The following is a 13,255-nucleotide window of genomic DNA, read 5'->3' as shown; positions in this document are numbered from 1 at the left end:
AATAAATTGTCATATACTTTCATGATGACATCCAGCCTATAATGGGGACTTATGTACATGCTGAAGTCGTGATGTGCATGCTTGCAAGCTGCAATAAAATGTGAACATGGTAGATGTATTTTTTGAAACTTTCCACAATCGCACCACCTTTCATCTAATCTGACTACAAATTTTCCTACAGGACGTACTTCTCTAGGATTGACCATCTCCTCCACTCTGAATCTTGTGGTATTTCTATCAAATTCAAGGACATGGTGCGTGTTTGACTTGGAGTCTGCATCTTGTAGGAAGTTGGTCGTATATTCAGAGTACACATGACCAGCATTGACCATTGCAGTTTTACTTGTGAGGGATCCATAATATAAAATATATACATTTTACTCTAACAACAAAAGTGAATATGCATCTCATTTTAATACAACATATGTAATGTATAACTCAAAAGTTTAATTATAAATTTTAATCATACAATAATATTTTTTTCTTCACGTAACTAATAATATATTACTATTATTAGTATTAATGAATATTTATTATTGTTATTAGTATTGATATTATTCAACTACTACTATCAATATTATTATTAATATTAATATTACTTTGTATTATTATTATTATTATTATATTTCTACACTATTATCATTATTATATCACTATTATTATTAATATTAATATTACTTTGTATTATTATTATTATTATTATTATTATTATTATTTCTACACTATTATCATTATTATATTATTATTGTTGTTATTATTATGTTTACATTTTAGTTTAGCAATGGATACATACTCTATGTGTTTCTATCGATAAATTTTAAGCTCAATTTCAATTGTTTTGTATTTATGTTTTATGAGATCTATAATGCACAATATCCTTACATCATCATCATTATTATTATTATTATTATTATTATTATTATTATTATTATTATTATTATTATTATTATTATTATTACTATTACGTATTGGTATAACACACAATATATCAATATTAATATTATTATTAGGATTGGTATTGAAATTATTATTAGTGTAAAATATTATTATTATTTTTTATTTAATTTATTACAAAAAATACATGTGATTAATTATTTAATTATTTCATAATATTATTATTATTATTTTGTACGGGATTCATAAACTACAATATGTTTACACTATTATATTGATGTCAACCACAATATGCATATACTGTTCTATTATTATTATTCTTATTCTTATTAGTATTGGTATAACAAACTATTAGTGTTATTATTACAAGTATTGGTATTCAAATTAGAATGAGTGTAAAATAATATTTTTTTTTTTAATTAATTCGTAACCGAAAATAAGAGCGATTAAAAATTTAATCTTTTCGAATTATTATTATTATTATTATTATTATTATTATTATTATTTTATTATTATTTGTAATATTATTAATATTATTAGGATTAACAAATATTTAATATTATTTTAATGTTATTGTGATTCTATTATTATTATTATTATTATTGATGTTGTTTTGTAAAGGATTCATAATACATAATATAATATATAATATGTCTATATTTGATTTTAAAAATAACATGCATATATAAAAAATCAAGAATTCAATTCACATTATCTTCCCTAAGTTGTAATATATTTATCATTGATATTATAATTTTATTATAATTATCTTTATTTTAATACTTTTATTTGATTATTAGTGTTATTTTTACTACTATTTGTTATTATAAATGTAATCAATTTTTATATTATATTTCTTTATTTATTGATTTATTAATGTCAATATTTTATTACTAATTGGAAGTTGAATTTATATATATATATATATATATATATATATATAATATTAATTACAAAAGATAATTAATATTTGTTACTTTACAAATATAAAATTAAAAAAAAAAAAAAACACATCACCCGTGCGTACGCACGGGTATAACACTAGTTTTAAACTAAAATAAACAAAATATTTCCTCTGCTTGGTGAACAATACAGCTCGTGAAAGAAATTCATAAAAGATGTGCATTTTTAGTAAAAAAAGCTCTTATTTTTATGATATGTTGAGTGTGGGATGGGAGAAAAGAAAGAGAAACTGAAAAGCAAAGTTATGTGTAAAAGAGAAATTTGGAGAGAGCATAGATTATCACAATTGAGAAGCGTTTACCAGAATGAAAGTTATACACAAAAAACAACTCACTGACACCAACAACAACATTTCCTTTCTTTATCACTATGGGAATTTGCACACCAAGCTTGCACCCACTATTCTGAAATTAGAACAATTCATAATTATTATAAATCAGTTTATAATATTTTTACATATTTTATTTATTATTTTAAATATAAATACTATAGTATAATAAAATTGTCAAATTTATTTAACGATTAATTTATTTCCCTTTCTATACGCAAATTAAAATGTTAGGTTCTGAAAAAATTGTCATAGTTTGTGTTTTGATCCAACTAGTTTTTAAGATAGAGAACTAGGTGAAATTGGTTAGTGAAGGTAAGAATAATGACATCATTAACAATTATAGATACGAGAAAAAAATTAATTAATGCTATAGTTGTAATGAATTATAGAAAAAGGAAAAGAGCAAGGACAGTTGCAACTGGGTGCAAAAATACAAGTATTAAAGAACAGAGATAAAAGAAATAGCAGTGAACTTTTTCGGAAGATGGCAGTGGATGTATTATCACAATTCATGCAAAATATGATCGCATGAAAATTATATTTTGATGGAGCCACTTCAAGAAATAATAAAGAAAAAAACATGATCGGATCCTACATCAACAACATAAATAAATTTGTGTGTATAAATGAAGGAAAATTCTGCATTTTGAATTAGTATTTTTAATGGATTAAATCATACCCACAAAATTCTATTATATATCATTAAATGTAAAATTGAAATAAGTTAACACTACAATTAATCTCATATTATATGTTGGTAATAACAAAAAATTTTTAGTAATTTCAATTTATTAAGAGTAAAAAAATCTGAGTAAAATGATATAGTTAATAAATTTTATTCATGAATAAGAAAATCTATTGATAATTCCTGCCCATACAAAATTTATTAATAAATGTCGCGATTTGATTTTTTTTTCATCATTTTTCTGTTTCTCCTCTCTTTTTTCTTCATTTTTTTCCTTCCTTTTTTTCTTCTCGATTTGACCATACAAAATTTATAAATATAAATAACACATTTTTTAATGATACCCAAGATTAACAAAGTTAAAGAACATTCTTTAAATTATATAAACTAAAAAAACATTTTAAACTTGAGAAATGGAATTAATTAATTTCAAAAAGTTAAAAGATTGAAACATATTAAAATTGCGTTGTTTTGATGTTTAACTTAAAACTAATAAAACAATGACGGGTCTGGATTTTGTTGACAAAGTTAGTAAAATTTGGATCTGATTAGATGGAAGTTAGAAGCTGGTTTTGGCAGTGAAGTTAATGTTATATGTATAATTAATATTATATACAAACCTTGTCCATGTGATTAACGCACTCCATAATACAAAGTCGCTAACAAAATTAGTTGAATTGTTCTTAGTAATCATGATTTAGATTTTATATTAGTTTTTTCATTGTGCGTCTATAATATACTAATTATTATTAATTTTTATATTTTAAAATATATTAAAAAATATATATTTTTAATATTTAATAGAGAATAATACTAAAAAAATTAATAAAAAAATTGAACTCATCGTAGCATAATAACAAACCTACCAAACATAAAATAGTTGTTGTTCTAAAATAAAACTTATTTGATTGTTTCTTTTACTATGTTTTATGGTGGTTACATCTTCGATGAAAGAAAGTCAACGGCTTAATTGATTAACTAAAATGCTTTATTGACATATATGCTTTGTATTAAGATATAGTTTTCTTTGTATTTTAAAAGAAACAAATTCAGTTTTAACATAAGTTAATTTGTAAAAAAAAGATCAAGCTCCAAAATGTTATTTTTTCAATATAAAATGTAAAAGAATTAGATCATTTTTCTTCTTAATTTTTTTTTTTTTTTGTGTAAAAGTTTGTTACTTGGATACCTCGGTTGGTTAAGCTCTTTCAATTCTGAATACGATAATATAAAGAATTTTGAGGTAGAACTATTCTTTAATTTTTTTATTATTTTATTCATTGGAGAAAGATTCAAAAGCTTTAAGAAGAGGCAAAATATGGAAGGTGACCAAATGTTAATACAGGAGCCAATCACACTTCAACATTTCCAGAGGTCAACATTGTCACTCTGATTTTTCAAATATATATATCAAATTAAAAACCAAGTGGGAAAGACAATTGTTTTTGTTACAATTAAATTAATAACAAGTATTATTAAATTCTACTGATAAACTAGTTTCATTAAAATATGTGATTGCTTATTTTAAATTTCAACTAAAAACTTAGTCAAGAAAGTTGAATATTAATTTATTCAAACAAGTAAAGTGTTGATAAGAAAGAAAAAAAGCACACCAATCTTAAGAAAATATATCAGACATGAGATACAATATATATTCATTATTGAAAAAGTCACGTGTGTTTAATAACATAAAATTCTCATAAAATTTAGATGGTTTTAAATATTACATTTGCCTATTTTATAACAATAAATTTGTTTATAAAATTTGCATTTCCTTAATGCTTAGTTTACAAATAAAAACTGTTGTAAAATTATGTAAAAGTACACAAAAACGGCATTCATTAGAGTGATGAGATAAAATTCTAAAAGGGTAGTGTATTGAATAAACATATATTTTGCAAAGTTTCAACCCACATTCTGTATATTGGTTTTATATGATTCCTGCTTCATTGGAAATTCTACTTTTATAATATATTCTTTTAGTCCTCAATAAAAGAAAGATACGAACAATATCTTATATGATATATAGAAACATAACAATTTACAAAAAAAAAAAAAAAAAAAAAACTCATGCAGTTCTTTTTCTATACTTCGTTTTCACTTTTGTTCATGGATTTTTAATCTCGTAATATTTTTTAAATATATTTTGTATAGTAGGGGTCTTAATTTAGAGTTTTCATAAAATCTTTACTTTGAAAAAATCATTTTATTGTTATGAAAGTATCTTATTATATTCTCGTAACAAAAAGAGAAAACTTAAATTATTTATTTATAATTGAAATGAAAATTTAATCTTATATTATACCATGAGATATAAAATTTGGGTGATGTTTTATTTAATACACCGATTATTTACCTTGTACTCACGGAAAAATTTATTCCAACGTATTGGATCAATGACAAACAAGAAAGTTGTCAAATCTATAACAGTATAACAATATATAAAGAGATTTTCTTTTGTGTTCATATTTCAAAATTCTAGTTTTATTTTTTAAAATATAATTATTTATTAAATTTTTGAAAATTGATTGCTATTGTAGAAGTTTTTTATAAAACGATCTATCTCTGTTTTTTCTATTTTTTTTTTCTTATTATCGATAGTTATTCTCTCATATTTTCTCATATATTTCATTTTATTTATAATAAATACAATTTTATTTTATACATTAACTTAATAAAATTACAATATTATTACCTACTAATATAATATCACGCATATTTAAAAAATGTATACATACATACACGACATCGCATGTTTTTACCCTAGTAGAAAATAAAGAAAATGTTTAACTTTTATAATTTAAAACATACATAGCCATCAATTCTTTAATAAATAGAGTAACATTCTATTTTCGAATATCTATACTCCAATTCATTGAGTTGAGTTCTTTGTGCTCCTTTGACTAAAAGCTCAAAAAGAAATTGAATGTAGCTAATGCATTTCTATCTATAAACTTGCAAAGGAACAAAAAACCATTAAATTAAGTCATAAGATTTTTGTTTTCTAGTAAACTCACATGACCCACTTTCATTTTTTTTAGAGTTTTAAATTTTATCCTTGTAAAGAGAAATTTTCTTTTTGAAGGAAGAAGTTCAATCTATATGAAATAAATCCTCTGGATTTGAAATTTTGTTGGAATGAAAAAAACAATTTGCTTTTGGTCTAAAAAAGGAACTAAAAGTGTCAACATGCTTTCGTGTTACGACCCACACAAACATTGGTTTTCTCATTCACCTATATCCATTCGGGCTTTCTCTATCATGGGCTCTTGACAAAAACCTAATATGTTCAAAGCTTATATTGGGCTTTATCCTTTTGCACCCCCATAAATTCTAACTGCACTCTTTATAATTTCTAAAATTCTTTTTTGTAAAAGTGACTTCCACGTACCTTTTCAGAATTTTCAAACTAGGATTTATATTTTGGAAAAGATAGTGGTCCACTCAGAAGTAGGGAGTGAGTTGGAGAAGGACAAGATGCACTTCATCCAACTATTCAAATTGTGGCTTCCACTTCCACATGCCAAATTCCCCATTTTTTTTCTTTCTAATAAAATTGTATCTTATAAGGACCACTTATCTATACACGTAATAATTTTAAAATTTGTCAATTCAATACATTTGATGCAAAATTGCAATAGTATAGTAAATTTGTCTATCATCTAATGGCTTATTAGGAAAGTTGAAATAAGACGCTTGAAAATATCTTACGTATCACTATCAAAAATTATTTAAATTATAAATCGATTTCTAAATATAAAAAAAACTTTAATTAAGGAGTTGTTATCTAACTATATTTTTTGTCGTTATTTAATAGTTTGTGTAGATATGAAGCGCCGAATTATGTGTTTAATTTATTATTAGAAGTCACCGAATGAGTAATCTTTTATGTCTCCTTGAGGAAAACCAGAAGGAGTTGCGAGAAGGTACTTACATGGAATAACCGAAAAACAATTATAGAATATTGATTGTAACATCAGGTGACTGTGCTATTTGTTCATCTCAACATCATATCAATCGACATGACAAAAATAAAACAAGTCATTTACATGATGATTGCCATCCTTAAAATTGCTATAATTATATAATCAACTCAATTTGTCTTTTCCTTCAATTTTTCAGTTCTCTTAATCTTCTTTTAAATAAATTTGTTTGCAACGGTAAATATTTCATGTAATCTAACAACAACAAAAAAAAAACTCAAAGGAAGCTTATCTAAATGATGAAAAGCAAAAACACAAATCTCGTGTCTCTCGCTTTCTGTGTTTCATGTCCCACTAATAAAACATCGACACGTGTATTACAAAATAATTTTAAATTTTGAAAAAAAAAAACATGTTGATTACACAATAAATAATAAAGTAGAAACGTGTATTAATTATAATTAACTAATTTGTCAGTGACGTTTGAATTTTATACTGAGTATGAGTCACCTCCACACTATCTTAACTTGTTTGTATTTTCTATTTTTATTTGAGTTTTGTGGATAAAGAACCCACCTTTCGAGCATAGAATGGTAGAATAGAAGCATTATGAAACTTGTTGGCCACTATCGTTTGTGATGTAGAAAAGAATCGCCGAGTGTTACCGAGATATTTATTAGTGCATGGTTTGTCTCTTGAGCCCGAAAACCACACCACATGTATGTCTCACCAAGCTTATGTTGTCTCCACGCTTTTTATCCTCCAATCTTTGGGGCAAGATATATTACGCAACTTGGGTACTCGCATATCTCTAATCGACAACTTTTGAACAAAGTGTTATAGTAAGGTTTAAGCAATTTAAGTATATGCAAATTGTGGTCGGAGAACAATTCTTAATGTAAAGTCAATTACACTTATAATTTTTTTACTTGAAAAAAAATTATTAAATTACTTAAAAAATCTTGAACTATTTTTATGAACACCAAGTCCAAAATATTTACAAGATATTCAGCCTCACGCCGACACTCATGGCCCTTAGCTTTTGAAGTTCTTATTACCGACATGACATGGGGTTATATCTATCAATGATTGTGGGAGTGGCCGTCAAGGTGATTTATTTAAAAAAAAAAATGAATAAACCTTTTAACACCTTTATATTAATTTATCACTTGATATATAAATTTAGAGTAACAAAACATAAATATTTAATGTCTATAATTATCATGCTTTATATAGAAGGTGCCACTGTACACTGTCAACTGTTTTCTGGATGTGACAGTGACTATATATTGGAGAGATGACGAGGAAGATAACGAGGTTGACAGAGAGAGAGGATGAAACGACAAAAAGGATAAGGATTGAGAAAATGGCCAAAATTCAAGGCACGAAACAGAGGTAGAGAGTTACACAATGTGGTAAAACTAAGCCAACTTTGTTTGCAGTTTGTTATTCCTAGCACAAAAGTTTCAGAAAGCAGTACTGAGATAGTTATTCACAACATTTTCACTCAAGATTTGCAGCACCATGGCGTTTGTAGGACCAACACATCTGGGTGTCTTGTACTGACTAACAGCGGTTCCTAGTCCTAGGTAATGATCAAGAATCTTCTGGAATGTTCCTCTCCGAACAACCCGCAGTTCGAGGGCTCCGATGCAGTTCACTTTGCGAGAACTGGTGTAGCCTGCATCAACAAAAGACTTGTCCAAACAGTTACAGCATTCGTGGAGGAGTTCTTCACTTGCTTCCCCACTGATTTCCCAGAAGATCACGTAGTGTCCCGGTTCTTTCGATACATCAACGTGGCTACTGAAATCAACAACTTCTAATTTTTCTTCTGCTAACAGCTTTGCAGCTTCTTCCACAGCTACCTGTAAATCCTTCTCGGTGTTCTTGTCGATGTTAATGTTTAGCAGAAGACTGCTACGCCGAATAAACTTCAGTTCTGGAGTTGAATTGTGGAATCCCATAACCTTCACCACATCCCCCAATCTATACCGGTACAATCCTGTAATTTTTTCAAATGATTAGATATTCATGCTGTTCACATGTCTGAAAAGAGAACATGTTTTTACCAATACTGTGTGTGCTCTGTGTGTGCACATTTAATTTGAATTATACTATATCTATGTATATAATAAACTTGTGAATAGGTTCATGAAATCATGAGTGTGATATATGCCTAGGTTACATAAACAAATTTCCAAATAAAATAATATTTACGTTTTATCAATGTCGAAAACAACCACTCTTATCCATGTTTCTAATTGTGTTTTAAAAAAGAATACGAGGCATGCAGCAAAATTAACTAACACAATCAAGATAATGTCCAATCATGCAATCTAATTCCATGAAATGAGCGCATGTAAATCCACAAATAGTTGTCAAAACTAATTGACTGGGTCTAACTTGCAACTTGCAGGATTATATATAATTGCTGCATGTCATATATTTTATTCTGATTAGGTGTATATATGATGTAACTCTACAAGCATCAGGAAGAAATTTCTCCAAGTTGGTCCCATGAAAGATCATGTCACCAAGCATACAAAGCACCACTTCATTTTCTTAGTCCCCATCACATAAAAATAATAGAAATATTTACGTTTGTTTTATGCTATGCACATAACCAAAAAATTGGAGTGAGGGGGCTGCATACGAGAAAGGACCAAACCCTCACCATCGTGCACTAGGCCAACATATGCAGCACTGAGACAGTGAGCTGTGCAAAACCATCATAGTATTTTAACGTTATTAAAAAAAATCTGTCGGTTGATGTCATTAGTTACTTATTAGCTCGCCCACAACAGTACACATGGAACATATATTTTGTAATGCAACATTAACTCTTGAAAGAAGGAAGTAGGTGGTAGTCTTCATTCACTTCTCACTCCCATTCATGAATGCCATGCATGAACTAAAGTCAAATTAATGAAACAATAATTGAGTACCTGCTGGATTGGTCATAACAACTTCATACTCTTCACCAACCTTGACTTGAGTGAGGCTCACGGGCTGAGGATCAATACAAAGGAAATCTGGTTCACCACTGGTGTTGTCAAGCTCTGAGAGAGGAATGAATTCGAAGTAACCAATGTGAGGAAGAACAGCATATGTGGCACACTCAGGGGGGTGTTGTGGGTTCACATTTGCTGCAATCCATCCCTCAGAAGATCCATAGTCAGCAGTCAACAAAGGCAACTCCCCTGCATAGTGCCTCAGCTTTTTCAAATAAGGCTCCATTGACCCAGTCATGATGCCATAAACATACTTAGCATTGGGAAAAACCTCTGGTATCAACCCGTACCAGTTGCTCAACCCCGTACACTTTTTGTGGATCAAGTTCGCTAATTTCGGGTTTGGCTTCAGCAGTTTAGACATAGCTGTTCGAATGGAAGGTACCGTGACCCTGCTGCTCAGAACCCCTTCTCTGATATCATTACACAGCTCTTCCCACACTAGTTCAAAGGTTCTAAAAGCATGAACGATACTGTGAGCGAATGTAGAAGACACAAATTGAACCTCGTCCCGGAATATCAGACCACACAACAGATGACAGTACAATGATTGGAAAAAATCAGGACCAAATATCACTTCGTCTGGGCTGCAGCATTGGGATTGCATTGCCCTCATTGCACACTTATAACCAGCATTGCTGAACACATTGCTTGTAGCAGTTCTAGCCGCCAGACCCCCCTTTGTTTTGAACTGTTTGCTTCCGTATATAAAGCTCAAAGCCTTCCCATTTTTTATGGGAAACTCTCTGCAGGAATGCAATTGTGTGAGAAGACAGAATATACCAAGATTCAGTTTGGACAAACAAAAAAGGAATTCAGTTAAAATCGCCAACAATGTAAAGATTTGAACACTACTGTCCAATCCAATCATTAATTGTCAAATAGAGAATTAGAATGTTCCAATAAAACTGTTTTACAGTATCATTTACTCTCAGCTTGACATACATGATTAAGGTTTATTACTTTTTATAACAACTAGTTTAAATGTAGTTTAAAATTATATTTAATCAGCTCATAACGCAAAAATTAATACTAACAAGGGGTGAGAAATGGGGTGAAATACCTGTTTCTAAAGGCAAAAGAGGTCTGGTATATCTGCATTGTGGTTTCATACAATTCATCGTTCCAGGGTACATATTTTGGCTTCCCCTGAGTGGTGCCAGAACTGCAAGAATTCCATTTAGAAACTTCGCGCAACAGTTCAAACTCAAAAAAGCAGAGAGAAAGAAAAAAAAATGCACCTTAAAGACATGGTTGTGATGGGCTTGCCAGTGAGAATAGGAGAAGCATCGCCATCGATAATTCTGTATATGTAAGGTTCCAATTCTTTGTGGGTAACCATTGGAACACAGGCCTTGAAACTCTCTGGGTCAGTTCTTCCATTGAGACCTAAACTCTGCAAATACTCAGCTGACGCGTTATCTTCCAAAATCTTTTTCAGAGTTTCCCTCTGAACCCTTTCCGCGTCCTTCGATAGTAACTCAAATTCTTCTATAACTTTGTCCATATTAAACTCCTCCACTCTCTCAAACATTCTCGCGCTACAAGAAAGACACAGAAAAGAGATCAGTGTCGAGTTCTAAGTTCTCAAATTTAGCAATAATCTCTGTAAATTTTGCCCCAGCATTTGAACGGGATGGGGACGAAAACCCAAACTCAATCCAGACAGTGGTAACGCAGAAAAGGACAAACAGTATTATTCATGGGTAGAAAAGTCGGACAAGGCCAAACAAAAATCTAATCCATGTTTCCTTCTAATTGCGTATGTTTTTTTTTTAACACGTACATTGAATCTTCTCAGAAACAACAAAACCATGGGAAATCTTCAAATTGTAAGAAATGACAAATTGACGATAAAAACGGTGAAAACGAAAACCAAAGAAATAAGAATGAAAACTCCGAGACTTTATATTCCGTTTTTCTATGCACACTGTTGCGCCAGTCACAAAGGTCAACTCTGCCTTTGGATAGAACAATCTAACAGTCTCTCGCACGAGAAATCTTCAAAAACCAAATCAAAAAATTCATATGAAGCAAACAGCAAGAAATTTCAACTGTTAATTAAAAAAAAGTAAAAATGGTTAAAAAGAGTTACTGACAAAGAAGTTTCAAATTACACTGGCTGCACAAAAACCGAAGTCAGAGATCAAAAATTAGTCCACGACCGCGGGGTAAAAGACCTGAACCAGAACAGAAAAAAGTGGTCCCATTAAAGATGAGGTTTGGAATAAAAACCAAGAGAGCTAGTTTAGAAAGAAAAAAAAAAGGTGAAACGCAATGACAACTAAGAACAAGAAACAAAGCAAAACAAAATCAGCGGTTGTTTCTGAGCTATAAAGATTCAGAGGAAACATGAGAGAAGAAGAAAAGTCAACGAAAATTATCGACCAAGCTAACAAAATCATCAGAATTCATCTGGGTGTACAACAGTTACACGACCCGGCAACACAACCTAGAAGCCACCGAAATTAAGAATAAAAAAAACCATAGTTAAACCAAAATTGAATACCTGTGAGAATCTTGGTGTGTTTTGAGGAGTGGTGGATCTGCTTGGTTGAGTAGCTTGAATAGGAGTTGGAGAACGAAAGAGAAGAAGGTGTTGTTTGATGTGTTGGGAAGTTGGTGGAAATTAGATTAGAAAGAAAAAGTGTTGTGTGACTTGGCACTTTGGTGCAGGGTAGTGGAGTTTAGTTAGCACCGAAGAAGAAAGAAGGAATGAAGAATCTTATGGAGGATGCAGTAATATATATAGGCCATGGTCAAAAAATCGGTGCTATACAAAAACCTGAAATGCCCAAAATAACCTCCTCGTTTTATAACAATTACGCTTCTCGCTATTGAATTGGATTCATAGCCGCACCCATAAATGTCACCTCTACCGTGGGCCCCACACCACAAAGTTCCACTCCCTGTGTTGTTGCTGCTTCTGATCATGTTTCAGAGTCACTAACCTTTTCTTTAATTTTTCTCCGACCACAAATTTTTTTTTTCTCTTGGGAATTTTTTTGACATTAATTAGTAAAATTCAGTTTTCACTGGAGGATATTTTATCCATGTTTTCTTGATTTTAATAAACTATAGTTACTTGTAGGTAAAACATTTTTAAAATGTCTAAGTTATTTTAGGTTGAATAGGGTTTTTTTTTTTTTTCTGTTGATTGTGACTTAAACCTACACTCAGCCATCTTGAAATATATTTATGCAACGATCACTGTCATATGTTTTATTTGAGGTATGTTAAGCAAATCCCTTTTCGTTATTAACTAATTTTTTTCCAGTGCTATTTATTTTTAGTTTCAAATAATTGAGGCTTATGAAATCATTTTCTGATTTCTAATATTTTTCAGAAGTTTTAAGAAATAACAATATCTAGAGGAATATACCGAAATGAGTGTTTATAAAAACATGTTTTAAATGTTGAATCGTTTTCATTTTTATTTTCACTT

The 13,255-nt window shown here is 29.5% G+C and overlaps 1 protein-coding gene across 2 annotated transcripts; it reads right to left on the bottom strand.

Annotated features, from left to right (window-relative positions):
- Positions 1–8,000: 8,000 nt before the first annotated feature.
- LOC114188102 (jasmonic acid-amido synthetase JAR1-like) lies at positions 8,001–12,546 on the bottom strand. Of its 2 annotated transcripts, XM_028076625.1 has the most exons (6): positions 12,320–12,532; positions 11,910–11,990; positions 11,052–11,351; positions 10,874–10,975; positions 9,745–10,556; positions 8,001–8,801 (listed from the first exon to the last, which is right to left on the bottom strand). In XM_028076625.1, the coding sequence occupies exons 3-6, from the start codon at positions 11,342–11,344 to the stop codon at positions 8,263–8,265; spliced, it is 1,746 nt and encodes a 581-aa protein (XP_027932426.1). In that variant the 5' UTR covers positions 11,345–11,351; positions 11,910–11,990; positions 12,320–12,532; the 3' UTR covers positions 8,001–8,262. The 2 variants fall into 2 exon arrangements, with proteins under 2 accessions (XP_027932426.1, XP_027932425.1); XM_028076624.1 differs by lacking the exon at positions 11,910–11,990 and having other exon boundaries at positions 12,320–12,546.
- Positions 12,547–13,255: the final 709 nt, after the last annotated feature.

The sequence above is a fragment of the Vigna unguiculata genome, chromosome 6 (genome assembly GCF_004118075.2).
Source record: "Vigna unguiculata cultivar IT97K-499-35 chromosome 6, ASM411807v1, whole genome shotgun sequence".
In the NCBI taxonomy this organism is placed as follows: domain Eukaryota; kingdom Viridiplantae; phylum Streptophyta; class Magnoliopsida; order Fabales; family Fabaceae; genus Vigna; species Vigna unguiculata.
Note: the sequence above shows the minus strand (reverse complement) of the source record. Positions and strands in the feature narration are given on the sequence as shown.

Bases quoted from the DNA above. Each gene is read 5' to 3' on its own strand.
- LOC114188102 (XM_028076624.1), bottom strand. From the start codon at position 11,344: ATGTTTGAGAGAGTGGAGGAGTTTAATATGGACAAAGTTATAGAAGAA. The intron at 10,976-11,051 runs GTGCATTTTTTT...GAATTCTTGCAG, and splicing joins ATCACAACCATGTCTTTAAG to TTCTGGCACCACTCAGGGGA. The intron at 8,802-9,744 runs GTACTCAATTAT...AAAAAATTACAG, and splicing joins TGTTATGACCAATCCAGCAG to GATTGTACCGGTATAGATTG.